This window comes from Rhinolophus sinicus, chromosome 1, assembly GCF_057876585.1.
Source record: "Rhinolophus sinicus isolate RSI-liver-muscle chromosome 1, RSI-T2T, whole genome shotgun sequence".
Taxonomy (NCBI): Eukaryota; Metazoa; Chordata; class Mammalia; order Chiroptera; family Rhinolophidae; genus Rhinolophus; species Rhinolophus sinicus.
The window spans coordinates 75,246,255-75,272,658 of record NC_142501.1 but is presented as its reverse complement, the minus strand read 5'-3'; the positions used below and the strand labels follow the sequence as shown (position 1 = coordinate 75,272,658).

Below are 26,404 nucleotides of genomic sequence, written 5' to 3'. Positions count from 1 at the left end.
GTGAGATGCTAAGATAGAAGAGTCTTGTAGGTTTAAGCTTAAGGAAAAAAAATCACAAAAAGTGTAAAAAACTGCAATATTGGAATGACTACTTCTCAATTTATCTAGAGTGCCTTACAGGTAGAGAAATGAGCCAATGATGTCACTTATAGGTGAGAATGGTAGAGTTAGGTGGGAAAGCTTTCTGAAAGAAGGTATTTCTCTTATAAATTAAGAATATTCCTCAATTGTGCCTGAGGGTAAAATTGAACAGCTTACAGAAATAAGTTGGGGTCATTTTTCCATGGATCATTGAGAAAGTTTACTGTGGTTACAGATGATAAGGTACGTCAAGAAAAGAAAACAGACTGAAAGTTAAGTCTGTATTCCTAAAAGATACTAGGTTCTCAAAAATGATTTTAATGACAGTTAGTGCCATGGTTAAGACTGCAGTTAGACTGCTGTATTCAAATCTTGGCTTGTCGTTTACTAGCTGTGTGACCTGGGAATATTCTTTACCTTTGTGGGAATTTGTATCCTTGTTAGTAAAATAAGAATGACCAAAGGACCCAAATCAAGGGATCATTGTGAGGATTAAAGAGTTAATATACTTGCAGTGTATACAACAGAATTTGGCACATAGTAAGTGCTCAATAAACATTAGTAGTTATTGATAACAGGCTGTCATTTATGGATCAACTGCTATGTGTTGGGTACTTCATATGACTTATTTGATATCTTCACAGCCATAAAAGGTAGGTTATCATTATCTCCAAGACAAATTGAGGCTTGGCCCTATGAAGGAGCTCTCTTAAGATCACATGGTTATTTAAACGTGGAATACAGGTCTATTAAGCATCAACGTCCATGTTCTTTCTTCTATGTGGTGAAACTTCTGAAATTTTAATTTTCTTTTAATATTGGATCATAATTTGATAGTATTTAACAGTGTGTCATTAAGATCCCCTTAGCACAGGGTGCTGAACTGAAAAAAAATCACATGGCAGGATTTCCCTGGTGTAAGTGTTCGCAGCCAGATTCTTCATCTCTAATATTATGCATCATCTGTTAAACAATTTGTAATTGCTTCCAGGTCGTCTTGAATGCACAGGAATCAGCAGGCTATAATTCCTGAATGACCGTCTCAAGGTCTTTCATCTGCAGACTGTTGAGATGAAAAGGGTTTCTCAGAGGAGCAGAAGCATATTCAAACACAAGCTCCCTGACTTTCCTTTACATTTCTGAGGTTGCCAGAGTTAAATACATTGACTAAAAGGAGATGTATTACATCGCCTTGAATCAGAAGGGATAATAAAATGTATTCCTCTCCCCTTACAGGGACTTTGTGAGGTCAAATAAGAAAAAACACCAGAAGGCTAAACTTTGCAAATGAGAGGATACATGCAAGAAATTTTAAGCAGTGAATTAGAAAAATATGAAAGCAAGTCACCTTCTCAAAACAAGTGATTAGTGCTATATTCTCCCTTCTCGTTAGTGGATACAGATTGTCTCACTGAGGGACCCGTTGGGCTATATGTAGAGCTGAAGTCAGAGACCTAAATTTGAACCCCTGGTTTGCCACTTACTAGCTAGGTGAACTTGGACAGCTAGTTTCATTTCCCTAAGCTTCAGTTTCCTAACTATATAAAATGAGGGTAATGATAGTACTAATCTCAACAAGTTGTGATGATTAAATGAGATATATAAGTGCTTAGAGCAATGCCGAAAAAAAGAAAAAAAGAAAAAACAGTGCCTAGAACATGGTAGGTGCACAATGCATGCTAGTTATTTTATTATTTAAGTATAGTAGTATTTCTATTCATATACAATTAAAAATGCTTCCTTTAAAAAATCGTATTTTATCCATCTTTGTGTGTTTTCTACTCAGCTTGTGCCGTGTACAGTGCCTGGCATGTAATAGACACTCACATTTTGTTGTAGTAATTAATGGAAGGCTAATGCCATGCGAACGTTTATATAGACACATCACTCTAAGTTAGCCCTCTTACTAGGTTGCTCTTGGAAGAATCAGGGACAGAATAGTCAGGGACAGCCAAGAGGGGGGCCTGGTAAGGTGTCTGTGTGCAGATGTGTATCTCACCACACTTGCAGGCTCCGGGTCTCCCCACACAGTAGGTCTCTCAGAGTCGAGGTCCACTGAATCCTACACTTGGGTAAACGTAGTTTGGATTTTGTTCCCCCTCCCCCCCCTCCCCAACTCAATCCCTCAGTGCCTTGAGCTTGGATGAGGGTTGTTGTGGTTTATTACATCTAACACTAACTGGGATGAGTTGAAATAGAAATGAAGAAGTTCATGAGGAAGACTGAAAATGACCAGCATAAACTGGGGTAAAAGTAATGGCCATTTTCTGTTCTTCAGGACTTTTTTTCCCTTCGGAAGATTTTTCTTTTTTTTTTTTTTGGAAAAAGTGTATGATTTTTGGCTTTATTTATGAGCAAGTTAGGAAAATACTTCCTACTTTCTACTAGACTAGTAGGAAGATAATGGAATTGAAAAAATGAAGCAGTGCTAGTAAATGTAGGTATGATACAATTCAGGAGAACATTGATACTATATATAAAGCATTTAAATTAAATAACTTGTAGTGGGGGAAAAAGAGGGTATAAATATGATCTTAAATGAAAATGAACTCTGTTTTAATCGACATGTCCAAAATAGAACTGTTTTTCTTTAAAATTAGTGCAATTTTCTGTAATTTCATTTATTGCCTTGTTGGCTCATTTCTCAGTCAACCAAGCTAAAACAGAGTAATTTCTAATGGTTCTCTGCCCCTCATCCCTCTCTCTAAATGGTAACAAAGTTCTTTAAATCTATTTCTTAAAACCTTTTTCGAGTTGGAGTTTTTATTTTCACTGCCATATAATTTCATAGACTCGGCAACACCCTTCAAAATGGAGGCAACAGCCTGAAATTCATCCTTGTATTGCCAATGTATCAACTTCCTAAAGCACAAAACTGACGCTGCCCCTGGCAACTTTCATATCTTTCTGGCTTCCAGCTATGAGAATAAAATGTTAATTCCCACATTCAAGGCCCTAAAATATTACCCTTATTTATTTTTCTGGTCCTGCCTCACCCCAGTTATTTTCCTTTCACGGTACTAGATCCTAACCATATCTGGGTATTTTGTTCCCTAAAAGTTCCAAATGCTAACCCTGCTTCCTCTGCTTGGAAAGCCTTATGATCAACCTGCTGAATTCCTAATCATCCTTTATAATCCACTTCAAATTCACATTCTGATCATCCCTTTTGAACTCATTCCTTTCTCATCAGCTATGAACTCCCGGAGTGGAGAAACAATGTCTAATTCATCTTGGTATCACCAGAGCCCAGCACAGAATGATCTGTAGATGTATATTTGTCGAGTGGGATCATCAGATTAATGAAAAATTTTCCACAATGGAGCTTTTTCCTTTGCTGGCATGTTTTCATTTGAGATAATTAAACTCAGAAGGTACAGAACTCACAGCTACTAACATGTGCAGTTAGCACATACAATGGATTGATTGCTGGAAAGAAACAGAGCAGGGTCTTTGTAGTTATGTATCACCTGGAGCATAAGCTTTGGAGTCAGATTGACCTGAGTTAAAATACGTAAAGACTCTGTAACTTAACAGTCACATGACTGTGGGGAGTCCCTCCACTTTTCCTGTGTAAAATGGGGATAAGAATACTTCCATGTCATGTGGGATGGTTGTGGATATTAAAAAATATGTACAGACCAGAATACAGTGCTCTTAATTTTATTAAAATAGAGGAACTTTTATATACAAGTTTAAAAATTGGGTGGCATGGCAATAGTACTTCTAAGCAGACAGAAAAAAGAAAAATGTGCTAACAGATACCTGAAAGAAATGTAAGGCTTATTACTAACGGATGTGGCCTAGAGTAATTTGTCTAGCTTATAGTACGAGGAGGTACACAGCCTTGTTAGATTATTATATAGTTCCTGTTACTATAATCTAATCTAATCTATTTCTATATAATATAAACTAGTCTATAGTTCCTATCTATAGTGACCACCTTAGTAGGGAAATGTTTAATTTCCTCATCACTTGAATTCTGGTTGCAACACTTACAATATTAGAGCTCAAATAGAAAAAGACAAGATACTATACTAGCCACTTCAGCCATCTGATCCCTGAGTCATCTTATTTTCCTTCTAGATTCAACCTGTATCTCTTAATTGTTTACAGACAGCACATTTATCTGTGTCGTTGGCAGGGTGTGTGGCAGGGATTCTGAAGAGGTCTCTGAAAAAAGCTCCACCATTAGGACTTTAAAATGCCGCTTGATGGTCATCCACTCAAAAGCTATTACCAATCAGCTGCCTGTTACAAGCAGAAAAAAAAATCTGTGGTTTGAAGACACTTGAAATCAGAGATTAGCCGGAGATGCTCTTTCATTTCCAAACAGGGAGGCAAGATATCAAACATCTTGAGTTTCTCTAAAGACAAAAATCTCTTTTCAGGAATTTTTGTAAAAGCCAAAATGAACTGAAACACCCCCCACTACGTCTGCTGTCATATCCTGCACCCCTCTTCCTGCACCCGCAGCTGGCTGCCCGCTCTAGTGAGTGCATCCCATTTTGCCTTGCCACTTGGCTCTTTCTCAGCTACTGCCTGATCATATTTCTAAATGTCATTCACGCTTATGCAGGCCAGTGCACAAAACAAAATTAATTTAACTCACAACGGCATGTTAATATTATTACTTTAGACATCACGGAAAACTTATTAACTATAGCTTGTCATAGGTCTCACAGACTAAATAGCCCAATGGCAGCATAAAGAGTTGAAGTCACATGGTCTAAAAGTTTTTTGGATTGCCAGGCATTGGAAACCATCAAAGTAGTTGAATTTTTAAATAATTATGCTAAAAATAACTGTCTATGAATGGCAAAAAATATTTCTGTTGCATTTTGCTGGACTATGCTGTAAGAAAATATTTTATGGCACATGATTTAAGCTTTACGCATTTTGTCTCTATCAAGAAATACGGTCTTTGTATTTTAAAGAGGTAGTAAGAAATTTAAGTAATACAATTTATGAGTTATTGTGTAAATTATAATAGCCCAACAGTGTAGAAGAAGGAAAAAGAGGAAAGGAAATATTCATCGCATGCTTATAAGTTTAGGGTGTTTTCATGTACTGCATCTTATTATAATATTATGTGAGGAGGTTTCTTTTGATTTGTAATTGAGGTATAATTAACACTGTGATGAGGTTTTGTATTTTCCATCTTCTGCCTAAGGAAATTAAAGCAATGAGAGGTTAGCTGACTTCTCCAAGTTTGCATAGTTCATGGATGGCAGAGGCAGTTTGAATCAGTTCTACCTGACTGCAGAGACCCTGTTTGTTCCATGAGTCTGCTCTGCAACTGTGTTCAATCAATATGAAAAGAGGAAATCATAGGCCTTACACGAAGTAGGCCACCCTTTCTCTGCTTTCCGTACACTGTAGGTTTCATGGAACTGATTTCACACACATTTTTGAATTATTCAAAGTTGGCATTTACAAACAGACCTGAACTTGCACCGAAAAGGCAATAATAGCAAGCTCATAAATAAGTTCTTTTTATTTTTTCGGTATGAAATTAGCTGCATCACAGTATTTATTTTTCTTGTTCAGTAACTGATGATTTGTTTTTCCACATCTACCAAGAAGGAGGTTATACGCTTTTATTCTTTTCAGCCATAACATGGTTTTTCCCCATCAAGAAGGTATCCTCTGTCACTCTTTGAAACGGTGATTTAGAAAGTGACAGTAAAGACTGTGAAGTCTTAGTCCCTGAGCTTCTGGTGCCAGGCAGGAAATCAGGTCTCCTTAGCTGTCAGAAGCAGGCCAAAGGTCTTATAGAAATGACTGGCTGGTTCGTTCTCCCCAGAGCCTCACACTCTTCCTGGGAAGATGCTCAGGTGGGATTCAGATATTAGTCAAATATCCAAAGTTTACTAGATTTTATTGCAATGGTGCAAACCTGCCAGCCACCAAGAGTTTCCTGTGGTGACAGGAGAGGGGAACAGAAATTCGATGGCTACTTGAGACAGAACTCAGCTGCCATTAAAAATGCAAGTGTTTTCAAATCCATGCTTCAAGGAAGTATTTCGGATCAATATGATTGTGCGATGGCATCTCAAAGGTGATGAAACCCTTTTAACAATATAGTTTCTGCTGCATTAACCCAAGGTAGAAGTCTTTATCATATTATTTTACCCCATTCTTTTGTAGGGCCTGGAAACATTCACCACAAAAACTTTTCTTTGCCAGTCTAGATTTTATTTCAGCCACACAGCTTTTCTTAGCCCTTTCCAGATTTCTCACTTTCCCGGTGACATAAGACAGGTGTGAAGGCGCACCCCTCAAATCCCACAGTGTACTGCAGGTGTGTTTTAAGTCTTATTTTTAAGTGGTGAACTATTTTGACCTTCCTACTTTCTCATTTCTTAAGGGAAAATACTGAATGCTTTTCTGGGATAATCTATGGGAAAATTTCTAGGGCAAACTATCCTGGGAAAAGGAAAAGGATAACTCGTCAGCTGAATAAAAGTTAAAATGGAATCTCATTCAATGTGTGTGTATGGTAGGGGGCAGAGGTCTTAGGAGCAGAGAAAGGAATGAAGGGGGAATCACATGGGTTTACTCCCCATTTTCTTGTAACTTGTGGTACAGAACTTCAAAAAACAAACCTATTCTGAAACCAGAATGTACTAGACTGAATTTTGAAAAAATGTTCATTTTTTATGTCAAATATGTATGTGTGTGTGTGCATTTATATGTACATATGTATGTTGAAAATGGGACCAAAAATATCATCTTAGAATCCTAAGACAATATTCTTTTTTTTGTTTGTTTCTGCTTTGTTCGTTGTTCTTTAGATTCCACATATAAGTGAGATCACATTGCGTCTCTTTTTCTGTCTGACATACTCCGCTCAGCACAATATCCTCCAGGTCCATCCAGATGGCGAGAACCCATTCCCTTCCATGGCCAATCAATATTCCACTGCATACATGTACCACCTCTTTATCCATTCATTCATTGACAGACACCCAGGCTGCCTCCACAGCTTGGTCATTGTAAATAATAACTGCAATGAACATATGGATGCACATGTCCCCTTGAAGTAGCGTTTTGGGTTTCTTTGGATAATTACCCAGAAGTAGGATTATTGAGTCCTGCTTTGTCACTTGTTACGGCTTTTGTTTTAAAGTCTATTTTGTCTGGTATAAGTTTTGCTTCTCCAGCCTTTTTATTTATTTATTTTCATTTCTACTTTCATAAAATATCTTTTCCCCATCCCTTTACTTTCAGTCTGTGTGTATCATTTGATCTGAAGTGAGCTAAGACAACATTCTAATTTTCATAGATCCCCAAATTATCTTTATCCATATGCAAATATTTTAAAACCTACAACAAAACATATATGTGTATAAAATCTTATATTTTGCCTTTTTCTGCTTAACATACTAAAGTATTTTTTATATAATTATGTCTGAGGTTACTATTCCTCTTCTTATTGTTGAACACTGAGCCCATTTTGATGTGTGAAATTATAAGTTAGAACAAGTTGCCATCCATGAACACGAATATCTGTATAGTTTAGGTATCATGACAGAGGCTCTCAGATTGTTAGTGCTTCTGTTTGTGCTTCACTATGTGAAATTTCACATCTCTGGGCAGAATTTTTTCCTGTAAGTAACGCTCATTAAAAAAATAAAAAAAAGATTTTGCTTTTAAACCTGCTATCTTTTTTACAGGGTACATGGCAGGAAAGTCAACATGATATGACTATTGTTTTTATTGCATTTATCTAACTTTCCACTGAGAGTTTACTGCCTGTAGGCACTTGCTCAGGAAAGTTAGCCAAGGGCTGATATATGGAAATCCACTCAGCTAAATCAACTCCCCAAATCTATCACTGTAGTCCAGAGCTTTAGGAATCAGTTTCTGCTATTTTTCAATGTCAAAATTGAGTGCTTTGAAAGAGACTAAAAACCTAAGTACTGACACAGTTGTTTGTCAAAGTAATTGTGGAGGGTATGTCCTACTGTGATAGGTCCTATGAAAATGCGGGGAGAGATTAGCAGTTAAAAAAATGATAAAGTACAGGTAAGCCTTGATTTAGATTGATGCAACAGCTCTCCTTCTTTCATGGTTTTGCTTTTTAAGCACCATTGATGAATCACAGGACTGCTAGGTCCCACGAGAAATCACCTTGTGTATTCCCTTACCTTGAAGCAGGACTACAAATCCATGCCCCCATTCTTATTTCTAAAATCCTCCAGAGAGGTAAGCTTCTTAGATACCTGTCTGAACATTTACCACTTCCAGGAGGGTCATCTTTGCTTTCCATGCCACCTTTGAATGCCTCTCTTTTTGTACTTCAGTGGCGCCACAAGGTCTTTCTAGCTGCCTCAATCAATGTTTTACCCCCAATTAATGAACATTCATTACTCAGTTCTCTTATTCCAAGAAAAAAAGATTCTGGTTCTTCTATTGTCAACCCAAATCAGATTGGCAACTACCGTAGATGCCACAGCCCTGAGACTTGAGGGAGGAGAGAAGTTGGTTTGGAAGTCGAGGGCTGGGTCCCAGTGGCCTCTAGAGGACATGAAAGTAACATGCAAATGTGAGGTAATGTTAATAATAGTCACCGTTACTCTCAGAAGAACAGAAATAATGTAAAATTTAAACTTATCACTTGTTTAATGATCTACATTGATGGGGAAAAGTATGAACTAATAAAAGTTGAAATAAATGGAACATGAACGCTAATCCAAACAGATTGACCTTTTAAGGAAGAAAGTAAGTGTCCTCAGAGCCTTTTTATAGGAAGGATGAGGCATAGAAGATGATGTCAGATAGCAGTTTCCATGTGGCGATAGATTAGTCTTTAATTTTCACTATCTCAGAATATGTTTGAATAACTTTCTATCTTAAGCTCTTGGGGATGTTTGGCTTACCAGTTACAAAACTTTGTGTAGGTATGCCAGCACTCACATTTAGGAAATGAATTATTTCCATTCTCAGCTTTGAAGTCAAGTGCATACGGTTTTATCTCGAAAGGAGGCATCCTGAAGTATTTGCTTACATTGGTAGGGCTGGTATATTGAGAATGGGCGGGGCAGTGGGCGATGGCCTGTCACCACATCAGGGCCAGGAGAGAAACAGTCCACTACACTGTGGGTTGTGCCTCAGCCTCTGCTTCCTACCTTTCATCCTTGCACTCAAACTAATGGCTGCGCAAGTGGCTCTGTGCTCCACTTAGAGAAGATCACACGATGTTTCATGCATTATCCTCCAGTAGAAATGACACATAACGACCTGGTTTGTGCTCCCATTACCTAAGTTCTAGCCCAGGGCACTGAATTCATTAAGTGCTGAGCAGGAGAGACTGAAAGAAGGTTTGATCTTTCTGATTGTGTACTGGGTTTTTCCATGATATCATCCTCTGGTGACTTGTACAACACATCCTGGTAAATACTTATCTCAGACTCACATTAGATGCCCCAAAACATCAGCACTGGCTTAAATCACCCTTGTTAAAATTCAGCGATGTCCCATCTCTTTTCAGATTCAGCACTTTTGTATGTGGAGGGAGTAACAGTCACTGGAACAAAAAAATGTCCTTTCCTCTACCACACCAAAAGAGAAAGAGTAAGAATTCAGACTTCATGTGTGCTATTTAAATGGGCACCTGTCTGATCCTGGTTACTTCATTAGGAAGAACCCCAATTCATTTGTTAAAAGGCCACCATAGTCACATGCTACATTTCTTTTGTAAGTAAATTACCGGGATCCCCTACACTTTTCTTGAACAATTTCCTAACTCTCAGTACTAGGAATTTGAAGTAAAGTCCCTGCCTAAAATAATTTAAAAATAAAATAAACAGTAATTAACATGGACTTTAGAATAAGGCAAACCATTGATCTAAATGTCTGGTCATTATTTCCTAGTTATATAGTTACAGACAAGTTTCTTAGCTTCTGCATACCCCAGTTTCCTCATTTGCAAATCTGGCTTAATACCATCTGTAACACAGTTTGTGAGATTTAATTGAGCTAGACTATTTCAGAGTAATTATTTCAGATTTAAATTACATTTATAAATTGTTTTCCCTCCCAAAGGAATTGATCAGCAATTAGGATTACAGAATTAGGTAACTTTTGAAGAAGGAGCATAACCAGCAGGAGGAAGAGGTTGGGTTTATGGGGGTTGTGATGAGAAGTAAGGTCTCTAGAATTCACCTGATAGAGATGCTGCCAGCGCAGGAAACAGGTCTAGCACCACTGATCCAAAGGCTTTGAAAGTTATAATTGAAAATGACAACAGCAACTGCTCAGTTAACAAAGGCTAGTTATCATGCTAAAATTCAGATCTGCCATAAAAAGGGTTTAAGAATTTGACTAAGTTGTATGTAAAATTGGCTAAAATAATTCATATAAAGATGACATGAAAATCTCCAAGAAGGAATGGTACAATTTATTCCAAATAGTAAATATTTGTATTTGAAGAAAGGATTAATTGGGAACCAGATGATATGCATTTAGTAGTCATCTGGTTTTGTAAGATACAGTTCATGTTTTTCCTCTGCTTTCTCTCTTTTTCTCACAGGAGGTAGAATTTTGAAATGGAAATCGAGGAGGATGGTCATTGCCGCATTTCAAATTGTAGTAGTTTATAAGCCAATCATCCATATTGGGCAGATATATTGTTTTTCAAAAATTAGTTTAGTAATGACAAAAAATTGGGCAATTCTGCAGAGTTCAATATCTCATCTTCCCTATAGTGTGCTAATAAGGAATTTCTTTTATTGTTTTATGAAACACAGGGCTTAGAAAACTCTAAGCATACAAAGACATTTTGTTTTGCAAAGAAATTTCTCTTATGTTCAAGTATACCTAATTTAATACTGTTCATTCATCCATGTTCATTCATCACACCTGATAAAGAAAGGTGATGAAAGAGATGGAAGCAATTATTTTCTCCTTCCAGGAACTTACAATATAATAAATGGAACCAATCAGAGAATGAGGAATAGAGAGAAATGGACACAGAATGTGAATCCTATTTGGGATCATTCACAGACATATGTATGTCACAGAAAGATTGACCCAGAAAGCTTGGGAGCAGCTAAGAGAACTGGGAATAGGGAGAGACGTTACATCGAGGCAGGCTGTCGCAGCCCTCCCTTTGCACAGTATGGTGGTGGCGGCCTCGGAGGTGGGCGAACTATGGGAACAAACTACCTGAAGTGTGCAGTGTGTGTGTTCATTTGCAGGCTCAAGTACTATTTCTACCAAGGGCCCTGTGACCTCTTTCTTACAGGCAACCAAGCCTGATTGAGGATATCTTTGGATTCAGATCAAAGTCTGAATTTTCAGCACTTCATTAACTGCGTTACCTTGTGCTATTCCATCTTCTCCGAGTTTCAGCTTCTTGGTCTATAAATTTGGGATAATAATGGTACCTAACCCATAGTGTTGTGAGGGGTAAATGAGCTAGCACACTTACCACAGTGTGTGGCTCATACAAACCCTAAATAGAGGTGAATTTAAATACGGTTCAAAGTAAGTTTGTGCTCTACTAGGCAACAGAGCTTTGAAAATTGTCCTCCAAAAAGAAACAAAAGTAATTTTTTTTAATAAAATTAGGCAATCCTGTGACACTCAGGTTCCATAGCCTTTGTGTCATTTTCTTTCTTTCTTTCTTTTTTTTAACATCCCCTCTCCACCTGTGTCATTTTCAAACATAGCTTCAATATAAACAAAGTGTCAGTATGATGTTGCTTGGAAAGTCGGTGACCTCAAAAAGAAGAATGCATCTCTCCTCAGGTTCTAAGTTAAAATTTTATATCAGGCAAGCATTTAAAGACTGTCTGCCTTCTCTCTTTATAGGCTAGGCTATCCAAAAATATGTTCTAAAGTCAAAATATAACCTTCAGGCTCTTGACATATTTTAATATTCTAATCTCACTCGATTTTTTGTTGTAGTTGTTGTTGTTTTGACACCCAGCTACAATTAAGAACAGACTGTTTCTGACAGCGTGCTGGTTCCTGAAAAAGATTCCTTTCTCCCCCTCTTTAAACCCTAGTGGAAAGTGAAAATTCAGGGAAGAAACTTTTCAGAATATTGATTTATTCATGTAGAAATAACATCTTAAACTGAAGAGCCATTGGTTAACTTTTGGTAAACAACAACGTCTCATCACCTCCCAGGGTATTTGCAGCTTAGAGAATGAAGTATTTTCAAAGGAAATAGTTTTTCCACTTTTAATCGAATTGTCCATGGGGCTTTCTGCTTCACTCACAAATGCTCATCTCTATACTTTAGTTTTATCCCAAGTCCACAAATTGTTCTTGCAGATAAACTATGTTCCACATGGAAAGAAAAATACTGATGTAGAAGGTACTTTCCGAAAGGGTGTTGAAAGCAGTGCTCATGCTGGGATGAAAGCCATCCCCTCTAAGAACATTGGCCTCTAAGCATTTTAAAGGTGTAAGGAGATGGTTTGTACAAGGCTGGATTGCTGTGCCCTAGGTTTTCCTACTGCCCAGTGCTCTCCTGCGTCCGTGGCCACTCCTGGAATGCAGAGGACACCCCCCGGAGCACTTGGATGTACATCCTTGGCTCGCAATCTTGCTGTGGTCCATCTCAGGGAGAAAATAATGGCACATTATTAGCAACGTGGGGGCATTTACAGTGGAGAGAAAAAGTAAGCTAAATGTTTTATTTGTTCCGAATCCCCTTTCTGAAGGGATAAAGAAGAGAGGAGATAAGGCTGGCAGGAGACACTAAGTGCCAGGAGTTTTGTCTGAAGGACACTGACGGAGTATTCTTCCATCAGATTTCCTAAGAGCTTAGGGGCTATTCCGCTGCTTTCAGCCACTTGAAATCTGGAAAGGGTAGACAGAAGTGGGGGGAAGACATACACGGAGACCATCACTGGCCTTACAGTGAGAGGAAAAATACTCCCAAAACTGTTAAATGGTATTGGAAACAATGGATTTTTCCCTCCCCCCACCTATAAAATAGAGAAAGTAATGTTACTCGATATATCTGTTTAAGTTAGGAATTAATTTGGTATCAGACAAACCTGTGTTTCAAATATAACTTTTTAAGGTCACATATTGTAGGATTACATTGATACGCAATGTCTAGAATGGGCACATCCATAGAGACAAAGCAGATTAATAGTGGCCTGGGAATGAGGAGTGGGAATGGGAAGTGATTGCAAATAAGCACAAGAGTTCACTTTGGGGTGACGAAAGTGTTCTAAAATTAGGTTCTGATTGTTGCACAACTCTATACATTTGCTAAAAATCATTTAAAAAAAAAACCAAGAAAGATAAATTTCAAACATGTAAGTACCTATCTGTTTGACATTTTCAACAGCATTTTACTTATAAGGGAATAAAGCTCAGAGAACTTATAGGATTTGAACCCCGAGTTCTGTCCTCATGTGATCTGTACCACACTTTTCTTCTAAGAGCTAACTAACTACTGTGATGTGCAAAAGTATCAAATATAGCTGACACTGAACACAGTAGGGGTTAGCAGTGCCGACCCTCCCGGTACAGTGGAAAATCTGCATATAACTTTTACTCCCCCAAATTTAACTATTAATAGCCTACCCTTCTTATGAAACAGCATTATGTGGCTAGACACTTAGAGAATAGGAATGTGCTGTAATGAAGCAAGAAATATGTATTTGGTCACTTAGATGATCAAAATATATATTTCATATATACTGTGTTTCCCCCAAAATAAGACCTAGCTGGACCATCAGCTCTAACGCGTCTTTTGGAGCAAAAGTTCCGGACCCAATCTTATATTCATTTTTGCTCCAAAAGACACATTAGAGCTGAGGGTCCGGCTAGGTCTTATTTTCAGGGAAACATGGTATATTTGGGCTTTGTCCGCAATTACTGGCTCACAGCTCCCCAAACCCTTCCAAGTGTTGAGAGTGAAAAAGGCATCTTTTGTTATTGAGCTGAAGTAGACAGCATCTAAGGATGGGAGGCTGGTTGCCAGCGGAGCCAACCAAGTGACTAGAGGATCAAAACTTTCAGTCCCACGCCTTGACCTTTGCAGAGGGGCTGGTTGAATCAGTTGTCAATGGCCAATGCTTGGAGGGGGTCCTGGAACCTCCAATCTGTAGCCAGTTGGTCAGAAGCACAGGTACAAGGCTGGGCTTGTGGCTGATGTCTGAAGTGTGTGTCTGTGCATGGCGTGGAGAACAGTCTTGTGGGACAGAACCCTTCACCTGTGTAATCTGATTCTATCTTGGGGTAGATAAGGTCAGAATTGAGTTGAATTCCTGGATGCTCTGCTGGTGTCTGGGAACTGCTTGTTGGTGTTGGGTGGGGGGAACCCCTCTCTCCACGTTGGAATTGGGTCTGGGACCTTCTGTCAAGAAGCATGGTCGTAAGGAGCATAACCTTGGAGACAAGTGCTCTGGTTTACAGGAAGACTAGCATATTTTGAGGGATTATCCCTCAACATTTGAAGCAGTATTGGGAAAGAATTCTCAGCATACCTGAGTTCTGTTTCAAATGGGGCCCCAGATCCACCTAGAATATCATACTTCCATGTTTGGGGTTTCAGTGCCTGAAACTTGTTTTCAAAAACAGCTTTGTTGAGATATAATTCACATGCCATAAAATTCACCCTCACAAAGTATACAGTTCAGTGACTTTTAGTATGTTTAGAGTTGTGTAGCCATCAGCACTATCTAATTTTAGAATATTTTCATCAGCCCACAAAGAAACTTACACCTATTAATTGCCATTCCTCATTCCTGCCATTCTACTCCTCCCCTTTCCCCCCAACTCCCAGCCTTGGCAGCCATTAATCTGCTTTCTGTGTAGATTTCCCTTTTCTGGTTCATCCACGTTGTAGCATGAACCAATCCTTCATTCTTTTTTTTTAATGGCTGAATAATATTCTACCATATAGATATAACATGTTTTGTTTAATCATCAGTGAATGGAAATTTTTGTTCTCTTTTTTGGCAATTATGAAAAATATTGCTCTGAACATTCTTGCATAATTTTTTGTGTGCATGTGTGTCTCCATTTTTCTTGGGTCTATACCAGGAGTGAAATTGCTAGTTTATATGATGATGCTCTAACATTTTAAGAAACTGTTATCGGTTTTCCAAAGTGGCTGCACAGTTTTACTTTCCCACCAGAAATGTATGAGGGTTCCAAGTTTTCCACATGCTTGCCAATGCTTGTTATTGTCAGTCTTTTTTATTATTAGCATGGCCTGAATGTTGAGTTCATTATTGTATGTCAGAGCACAGAGAAATACGCAGTCATTGGGGCCACATTGTATTAGTACCACCTTCCACTCATGCATGCTGAACCTTACCCTGGATTGGCCTTTGTGACCTCTTTTCACTTCCACAGCCTCTCGCAGGTGGGGTCTAAGCTCTCCCTTTCATCAAAACCATGTATGAAAATGCCTTCTGAAACCTTAGGCTGTCTTAGCATCCTCACAAAAGGGAGGATATAAGTCCTGTGGTCAGAGCGCTGCTTTTCAGCCAGCAAGGAAATAAGGGCTCTGATCAGTGTTCTCAATACTAAAAATAACTAGTATTTATTGAGCATTTATTAGGTGCTAAGTACTGTTCTAAGTGCATTACATTTAGAGCATATCACAACTCATGGAGGTGGGTAATATGAATCCCATTTTGCAGAAAGGTTAAGTAACAAGCCCAAGGACATACCAAGAATAAGTAAGTCATGGTTAGAGCCACATAGGTTGAGTCCAGGGCCAGAGATCTTATGTACTTGCAGTACTGTCTTACCATTTAATTACAATTGAGTAGGCTTAATGGGTCTATCTTATTCACTATTGTATCCCTAGAAATTAGCACAGTCCCTGGCTTACAAAAGGGGCTTAATAAATGTATGTTGAATAAATGAAAGAAAGAAGGAATAAAATTTGCAATATTTAAAGGTCTCTTGTTCATAATTGGAAAAAACTTCAGCCTAGTTTACAACAAGTAAGTTTGTGTGTATGCGCATTCTCTCTCTTTCATCCTTTAATTATTTAAGCTGTTGTTTTTCAGCAAGTCCTCATTATTCTCCCTTATTTCGTAGTACAAATAGTACAACTCAATTGCTGACATTTCATCTAATGCTGAGTAACAGATTGTAATGGATTAAAGACTTCACAGTGCAAACATTTGGCTTGCTCAAAGTGAGGTAGGAGTAAGACAGAAGGTAAAAACATCTAATTTGAAGAATCCACAAACAAGGTAATTAAAAAAAAATTGTTCCAAAACATATGATGAACTCACTTGAAAAGATCACGTGTAAGAAATCCGAATGTGTGGAAGATGGCGGACACGACAGAAAAAGACCTTCTCCTGCATTGATCACATTACTTCCCACTCAAAAATCCTCTTGGCTGTTTCAGTAGGAAACCAGGTGTAGGCAAGATTGCTCTTGTCTGTAACAGTTTCCTCGTTCTCCTTTTTGTTTCCATTTCAACCTCCACTCCTCATTTTCTGCTCTGCTAATCTATATTCATGAAATCCATGCTTCTAAACCACTTTGCTCTGCTTTTATTTAAAATTTAACTGAAAACTCTCACTCCTTTTATTCTTTGAATAAGAAGAAAAACAAACATCTGCACTAGTTTCTATGAAAACAATTAGATTTCCTTGACAATACATGTATCAGAACTTACATCTCCCAGTGAGTTTTCCCAGACTGACCCTTTGAGAGACAATGTAATGATGTTAATGTTCAAGAAACATTTTGGTCAGAGTCAGAATATAAGCCTGACAGGGACCTCCACCTCATTTACCACAATCACTAAAACTATTTTATTGAATTTCATCATCAACTCGTAGTCTATACTTGGCCCTAAATAGTTTATGGCCATTTCAATAAATTTACCTCTTAACGACAAAGATAAGCCACTATAGAGGACGCAGAAAAGAATCTATATTGTACACCGAGAAATACTTTTGGAAAAAGGAGCCGAATTTAAAATATTTTGGGGTACCATATAAGCGTAAGTTGTACACACCATTGTACAACTGGAGTAATTGGGTATCTTTCATCGATGACTTCCTTGAGGATGATATGACTCATGATGCATTGGCACTGGGTATAAGAAGGTAAACAAGATAGACCATGTCATTATACTCACTGAGCATCAGTTAGAGAACTGGCAATGTGGCAAAGTAAAGAGAAAGATGGTTTGGGAATTAGACCTGAGTCTAAATCTTTATTCTGTTCTCTTACCTATTTTCTGGGTAGCACAGGGCCAATTACACTTTCTAATGTTCAAAATAGGGATATGAAGAGTTAGTTACCCCACGTGGCTGCTCCAAGGATTACATGAGGTAATGTGAGAAAAGCACTTACTAGAGTGCTGGGCACAGGGGTCGGGGGTGGGGTGTCTGGCTTTCATATTCCAACCCTTGTCCTTGGGAAGAACACATTTTACAAGGTATCCTTAGTGTCCTGAGTTTAGATTTATTAGTCTGATATTATGGGACAAACTGTCACTAAACTACTTCATTCAATCTTATTTCTCAGGGTACCTGCTGAAGCTTTCACTCTACTCTTACCTGGGCCTGGTTCCAGCTCTGTAAATTTGTTCTTGCTGATCTCTTTTAACTTGTAGGAGGCATTTTCAGCTTCTTTATGCCTACTCAGATTCTACTCAGTTTTAACGACTGGCATACTTTTTTCAACTCTTCCATGGAGCCTCTCTGTTCATGCCTTTTCTTCTCACTTAAAATGTATGGTACATTTTAACTTATACTTTTTTTTTCTGATTAAAGCACTTTATCGATTACAATATGAATTCACAGCAATATTATTTTACATAGCTACTGTATAAATAAAGGAATGAATCACTGCAGGAAAGATCCAAGTAGACTGTTAAATCATGGTACAAATGCATCACTTGTTTGGTTGTAAGCTTTTGTAAGAGCTTTCTTCTAGTAGGTTCACCTTTCCCATAGTCACACAACTGATGTTTTGAGTCTATTGGCCACAAGTGTGTAGAAACCATTCTAGGTGAAGAAAAACATTTTATCATCTTTAAAAACCCACTCAGATGTGGGTGCTTTTGGATAAGAATATGCAAATGCAAGTGTTCAGACGCTTGCTTGAAAAGAAAACAATAGGATAGAGCACCATTGTATAAAAGACAGAAAGACTTAAAATGTGTACGAGGTATATCACTGAAGTTTCATTAATTAATACAAATATTGTATGATGTAAGATTTTGTTGGGCACATTGAACACCAGTGAAAACAACCAGTTTTTCATAATGCTGCATCATCATAACTTGTATAGGATCAGTAATTGGATTTAAGAAAAAAAGACTTAGGAAATTTTATTAAAATGCAAGCAAAATCACTAAATACAAGGTGTACCCTCAATCTGATTAATAAATTACTTTTGAAAACACAATACTAGTTTAGACATTCAACTACAACCTGTTTTCATGAATACCTATGGTAACCACTTATTTTTAAAATATAGCACTAAAGTTAAGGCAACTGAAAATGAACAATGGGGAAAAAACTAGTAAATATGATGTATGCTTTACATTCTAGTTAACCTAATTTAAGGTACCAATTTTATTCATTGTGCTACCCTTTCTCACAGGAAAGATGGTCTAGCTTGTGAGTCTTTTAAAAATTCTAACAGGAGGTGAGAAATAGTTTAAAATTTTCCTTTCTGTAATGGCAAAAAGGAAACTAGAAGCTAAACATAGTACTTTATTAATTTTATTTTTATCCTGACTCACACAATTTATACTTCTTATTTGGCTTACTTTGAAGCTTTTTTTTGTTTTGCATTATGAAATTGTGCTACAATTACTGACCATTTCCCATATGTGAATTTTAATCTTCCGTTTTATACACTTTACAGAGCTAATTTCACAGATATTCAATATGTGTTTTGACTGGATTGATGGAAATTTATATTCTATTTAATGAAGATTTTTTAAAAAATGGAAAGCAGAATCCCTGTCATCATTAAATTCCTCAGCACTCATGAGTGAGTAATAACATGTTTGTGTTAATGAGTACCTTTGAATTTTAGAACTTTGTATCCTGGGCAGGAATTCATGCTGAGTTTTTATGAACTACTATTAAGAACTAAAATGCCATAGCTATTAATGCTTCCCCCCCATGTTGCATACATTTGCAATGTGTTATAATATTTGAAAGGGAAAATATATATGTAGACTTCAACTAGATGTAAATTGTCAAAGCAAACTGACCAAATGTTAATATGCACCCCTCTCCCACCACCACCACCACCAAAAAGCCAAAACTAAGAAAAACTAGTTTTGTTTTGCATTTAAATTGAGTTTGCAGCTATACTTTCTGGATGAAAAGCTTGAGAAAGACCTTTTGAAGACGACGGTATGATGAAAGAGTGTGGGCTTCAGACCTGTATTTGGATTGTAGCTATGGCACTGTTGTATGAACTTGGACAAATTAGATTTCCTGGGCTCCACAGCTGTTTTCCCCTCATTCTGTAAAGCAGATTTAATAATGCCAATTTTAATGAATGTTATGAGGATTATTTTTGCTGGCACACATAGGCTCCAGGTAAATGGTAGCTTTTATTTGTGTTTATAGCGTAAAGAAGCTAAGGTAAACTTGAATGAAAATGAATTTTGTAAACAAAGACGCAGGGCTGAGAACACACGCCTTTGGTTATAGCTGTGATAGGGAGGGTATTGTGTAATAGCAGGTTAAGGTATGACAATGGGGGAGGGAGAGCAATGGAACTTTCATCGAAGGGCATTTTGAAAATGCCCAGGGTCTCTCCTCCCACTTAAGTCTTTACAGTCTAAATTTATATTCATTTTTTAGGGAATTCACAATAAAAAAAAAATCAAATTTTCATTTAGAAATGTAGTGAAGTAAGAATTTGGTTCCCTCCATTTGTGCCTGAAAAGTCTTTTCAACTAGACAGGCAATCAAATTACAGTCCTACACACTTGAGGGATATTTCAAGTTATTTGCTTTTGCCTATGATCTTAGAAATCACATTCTGAAGCAGATGATACTTATTATGCATAACGATATAATTATAACTGGTGATTGAAATTCTGACCAAACAGTCAGAATCAAGTAAAACATAGTTATGGACAAAGACATATCAAAAAAATCAAATGCAATTTCTGTAATAGTTGAAAGGAAAATCATTATGTTCCAAGTACCACAAAATGGACATATAGATACTAAGTACACTATAATATATCATGGTCTTGATATATTAGAAAACAATTCAATACTACATATGTATTATATTCTAAATCTGACTAACAACAGATAGCCTATCTAAGAGAAACTAAGATTTTGTTCAGATTCTTTGAAATTTCCTTGTGACCGATTTCCTCATTTCCCTCTGTGTACATTTCCATGATGCATCTTAGCTTTAACTAGATGTTAACTTTAAAAGTTAAATTAAGCTAAGCTCCAAGCTCTCTGTGCATCATGGAAATAGGATGAAAAAAGGGTTACAGAGAAGGAAGAGATACTGTATAAGTCTTTATCATAAAAAAAAGAGAAAAACTATCATTTTCATGACCATCAACAAAAACAGTAACAATGATTTTGCTAAGCATCTATACTGCTTCTCTTTTTAAAGAAAACAGACTGAAAAAAAAACAGAGAGGTACTAAACTCTTTTCATTATTTGGTGTTAAGATATTTTGTTGACAGGCTTTCAGAACACTTTAGCTTTCATTTGTAAAACAACATAATTACTATTATTAACATGAACTTTAAAAAGGAAGTTTTGAAACATCTCTTACAGCATAATAATCCCCTCTTTCCATTTACTCATTCAGAAATCTTTTTGCTTGCCTCTGTGAACAAACTTGGTTTCACAGTGGGAAAGAATAGATATGGCCCCTGGGACAGAGCTTAGAGTCTAGTCGGGAAGATAGGCAACGAACAAGTAAACAATTACCAGTAATCCTACCTTCCTGGAATGCTATGGATCAAAGTCAGTGTCTTCATTGCATTTCTCTCATGTGATAGATTGTGAATGACAAGGAAGGTTCTTATTGGCATTCATGTACAACGTTCCAGCAGTTAACTTTTTATAAGGATTTTCATTCAGGGCATTAGTTTGTTGTACAGAGATTCTTGGAGGGCATGAGTTACCCTCTGACTGCTAAATTCTTAGAAATATCATCAGTTCTTGCATGATCCTTGGACAAAAGATGCAATCATGACTTGAACTCATTCTAAAGAAGTATCAAGTAATTGCCCATTGGAAGCTAAAAAACTGACTGTTTGATTGAATGGGTATTCTCCAAATGCTTTTCTGTGAAGTGAATGTTTTTCTAATTAGGTTTAAAAATGTGAAATTTTCTGGCAAAATTGATTTTCTATTAAGGCACTAAAGTAGCTTCTCTTCCCTTCTGCTTGAGTACTAATTAAATTATGTCCCAACTTGCTTTAATTCAGCAATCAATTTTTTTTTTTTCCATTTGCACTGGATTACAGCATCTCATTTAAAAATCAGGCGTTACTGAATTCTACACAAAGCAGAGATGATAGACTTATTCCCTAATGGAGACAAAACAGTAGTGGTCAAGTTATGAGACAGACTTGCTAAAAAAAAAAAAGAAATCTCAAGTTCTATTTTGCTGTTTTCAGAGATAAGAAGTACTGAAAGGAATGGGGATAAAAAATAGGAACAAAATACTACAATACAAAGAATCTAAATGCTTTGAAGCTGTATTTGATACTGGGATTCAGGACTGAGAAAATTTCTAAAATGATCATAAATAAAAATTTAAAAAATGGGTTTATAGCTATTGATTGTAACATTTGAAGTAATTAAGTGAAAATATTAAATGAATGGATTATCTAAAAATCTGAAGATTGGTTTCAGGTTTGACTTGCAGGTGGCATAAATATCTTTTGGATGATTAGAAGGAAGAAAATCTCAAAAAATCAAAATAGGCAGCCTGAGGCTATACATATAAGAAGCTTTTTGCAAATGGAAAAACTGTATATACTGATTATAAAGGATGATTTTTGAAGCCCCATACTGAAAATGGGAAAATTAAGAAAATAATTTTATATGTAACCATTTCCCAAAACTCAGAAGATATATATTTCTGTTTTAAAGAAACAAAAGGAAGAGCAAGGTATAACTATCTGCAGGGTAAAATTAATCTGTTGGGAGGAAGAAGGAGAGAGAATGGTCAACCATGCAACAGAAAACAAGGCAAGTGAACCTAAGCCAGTAAGATGACTTTGGTTATGTTAATTAGAGAAACATTGATAAAGTCAGAATGGAAACCTCACCAGAGATGTTTTCACCAGGGGCTAGAATCTAACAGAGAAAGCTGTGTGCTGCTTAGGGCTCTTCCTGGCATAGCTTATCTGTTCCACACCGCCTGTTTTAAACATATGCTTAGCAAATTTCAGATAAAGCTCCTTCCCATTTTTTTTTTCTAAATTGCTTGCACATTTAATTGATCACTAAAATAACACACAGTTTCTTCACTTACATAATTGCTTCAGCATCTATGACTTTTATATTTTATAGCTTTCTGGCAAAAACAAACAAACGCAAAAACAATCTAAAACCATACCCCATTCTATCAAAATCACAGGATTGGCACTTAGTACTTTGAATTTAACCTGCTTAAATCTAAGTCTCTATTTGAACAGACTACTATGTATGTTAGTGGTTTGATTTTTAGATTCTAAAGCTGTTTCTTGAAGTTTTTTCTCACTTTCTTTAGTATCTTTAATTCCTTATGATGTTAAAAATAACATTTAATACTTTTAGATGAAAGGAAATTAAAGTCATGAACAGAATTACTTATGTAAAATGGAAAAACAATTTCTTTAAAATTGTGAGAACTGAAGTCAATCCAAGGCTTCAGTTTATTCACACAATAATTTTCTGCAGTTAATGGACAGTAGTTTAAAAAGAGAGCATGTAGAGCACATATCAGTGAGAATGTGTGATCCTTCAGATATAAAATATAATTGGAATCTTAGTTAATTTATTATGATAAAGCTTATACCTGAGTCTAGTCATCCAGAGATATTCTGTAAGTTAGACATCTGTTTCATGAGGTTTCCTATATCACTCAACTGAAAACCAGAAATCACTATCCCTGACTAGATATCAAAGAGGAAAAGCCCCAGAGTTAAAAAATGTAATTATAGAATTATTTCTCGTTAAAAACTTCTAGAGACATTCAATAGTACAATGGCGGTGAGAAAAAGAATAGAGAAGTAGATATAGATAGAGGGAAATGGGAGAATGCATAGGGAGATGAAAAACAAGAGAAACAAAACACTAAGATTGGTCAAGAAGGAAAAATGGGAGATCTCTTGCTTATTCAGCACTTGTTACATACTGTGCTCTATGCTAGGAACTTTAGCCTTCTTAATATGTCAGATAAGGGGTAGATGATGTTAGGCCACTTTCTAGATTAATAACTGAATGTTAGAGAGCGTAAGTGATTCTCTGAGCTAGTAAATGGATTGGTCAGGACTGAAACCGAGGTGTGTTTGGTCTTCAAGACACGACGTCTTCCAGAAATCAGTCTAGCTGGCAATAAACAAGGCAAAGCTTGGAGTGAGGGAGAAAAATGAGACAACACTAAACCCTATGAAAGCAGGGGCAGTTTGCCCTTTTCACTTCTTTTTAACACCTAGTGCAGTTCTAGAAATATAGAGGGTATAATACGTATTTGAATAATGAATATTTTTGAATGAATTGGGTGACAAAAGTCTTAGAGAGATAAGACATGGAGGAAAGAGGAGAGGGCAACTAAGGGGGTGAGATAAAATGTGATTCTTTTTGGGCAGTCTACTTAACCTTCTAGACTTTCGAGTCCAAACCCTTCGGCTTAGTGCCAAGCCTCAAACTCTATCTGTATTCAAGAATTTTTGAAAGAGAAAAATCACTTGATGGCTTACATCCCCTTCACTCAAGCAAAAATATTTACCAACTTTTCAGAAACCCAGTGGGGTGCAGTCTTGGAATTCCAGACCACTTGATAGTTACCAGGTGGAGATGAATCGTGGGAGACATGCAATCTGGACAGGTGGGTATTGTGAAGCACGATATTCAACCAACAAGCCAACCCAAAACACAGTTAATTAATAAAAACCAATTAGTTAATAAATATTTATGGTCCCAATTTGCCCCCGCCAACCCAGCTGCAAGGAATTTACACAGAGCCAGGCATTCCAATAAAATATAAAAATTCAATGAAATAGCTGACTACTTCATTAAATGATCAGAAGCATAATGGTCAAATGATTGAATGTTTCTCTTTTCAGATGTTCAATTTAATATTGATATTAGTTTGCTCATAGGGGGAACCACTTATAAAATCATAAAATTTAAAAGCTCAGTATTATCCTTGAGTTCCTGAAAATCCACAGTAGGGCTAAATCTATCTCAATATTCAAGCACCTAATTTTGACTAACTTATTTGGTTAAGTTATATATATTTCCTTCCAAAAAGAAAGCAGAGCTTGACTCAAATAATTTGGACTCCTTTTGTACAACCAAATAATAATTTTAGAGTACTAATAAAATTCTGTTTCAGTAGAGCAATCCCAAGCCTATTCTTAAAAACTCAATTGATTACATTGGTCACAGAAAACCTTAGGCAGAGAGGATTCCCAGGTTATGGGCTTGGCTGAGTTTTTCTGAAGGATGGTGGCCCCAAAATGTCCACATCTTAAGAAATCTAGGGATCCTAAATGACGGAACCTATTGGCAAGCCCTTGGGTAATTATAAACTCATGTCAGGATCCAAAAAATGGCTGAAAAAGGATTTGCTTTTGGAATTCAGAGAAGCTAAGAGTTGTTTACTTTCCTGGTATTGGCCTACTGAGATATGCTTACAGAAAAAACGCTAATGCCAGGCAGACAAGGCATAATCAAATAGAATTGATTATCATGTAGTTTAAATGCACTGAGGATATTGGACTTCCCCTTTTAAATCACAGAAAAATCCTGGGCTAAGCTATTAAAACTGGGAAAAAAACAAGGTAAAGAGCATTATAAAAATGCGAGTCCTTTAGAAAAGGGCTTTAATGTCAGCTTTTGCGAATTATATTTGATGTTTCACCCATCATACTCTGGTATGTTCAGAAGAAGCAATGAAATGTCTGTGATGTGCAGTAATAACCAAGGAAAAAGTACCATTTCTTTCTCTTTAATAGCTACTTACCCTATGTAGAAACACAGAATGATTGTGGAAAAATACAAAGAATAACATGATGTTTTAACGTCCTTTTAAAGAAGTAGGTGGATGTATAGCATTTGGGAAGCTTTTAGGAACAGATTGTGTGTGCGTGTGTCCAGGGAGTTGTCTCTAGCCCTGGTGCACAAATCCTTCTCTTTTCTTTCAAATAACATCCAGAAGATCTGTATGAGTTTTGATGAGGTTATTCAATCCCCTGACCCTATTTTGGCAGCTGTCAGCAGCTGGAGGCCCACATCACTCTTTGTGAAGAACATCTCTCAATAGGCTATTATGAGAGTGGGAACTGGCTAGTTCAGGTTGTCATCTTAGAAATGCTAATGTTTTTCTTACCTCTTCCTTCTCAGCACTTTGCAGATCGCGCCACTCCTCAGTTACGTGACCGAAATCCACTGTGTTCATTGGGACTTTAAATTCCCCAATAATGTCATGCTTGGAGAAACGATCAAAATCATAGACAGCCATCACCAGGGTTTTGCCACCCAATTCCGAGTACGGCACCTAAATTACAAGAGATGAGGATAAAATATCTGGTCACAAAAATGCTTAAAACATGTTACTTGTTTACAGTACTTAATTTTAATATTTATGTTGGATAAACAGGACAGGGAGATAATTGTGCTTTTGGTATTTTCTTAAATTGAATCATTTGACTAACTGCTTGAGGCTTAAATTACTCGGGAGAAAATGGAGACTTCCTTTAGTAATTTGTCACTTTAACCCAAAGCTGTTAGTATTATTAATAATGGATCCTACTATTAGTCATGCTATAAACACTTCAAGATTAATACAAGAATAAACCAAACCAATTTTACTATATGTTTTTTTTAGTTCTTTTTTTTTTTTTTGTAGAGTGTTTTGTGATCATTGTTAAGATAAGTTATATTGTTAACATGTAACTTACTCAGGTAGAAAACTTGTTTTCAAAAGTTATATTAACTCTTTCAAGCCTTTGGGGTGCCATATTTTGACGGAACAGTGACTTATTAAAAGGTATGCTAGGAGTCGGAGAGGACTTTAATGAAATTCACAAGGTGCCTCATCTACATCCTAAAATAATTTACCGATTGACAAGAACTGAGAAGAAAATTGATATTTTGAATATCAAGGATGCATTATAACAGAGATCTTGAAGTTCAT

The 26,404-nt window shown here is 36.8% G+C and overlaps 1 protein-coding gene across 3 annotated transcripts in view; it reads right to left on the bottom strand.

Annotated features, from left to right (window-relative positions):
- SYT1 (synaptotagmin 1) overlaps window positions 1-26,404 on the bottom strand; it is a 510,235-nt gene that overhangs the window by 104,236 nt on the left and 379,595 nt on the right. For all 3 annotated transcript variants that reach the window (XM_074325375.2, XM_074325377.2, XM_074325376.2), the window contains one exon: window positions 25,598-25,765. In XM_074325375.2, coding sequence (XP_074181476.1) covers window positions 25,598-25,765 — 168 coding nt within the window. The remainder of the gene's footprint in view (window positions 1-25,597; window positions 25,766-26,404) is intronic.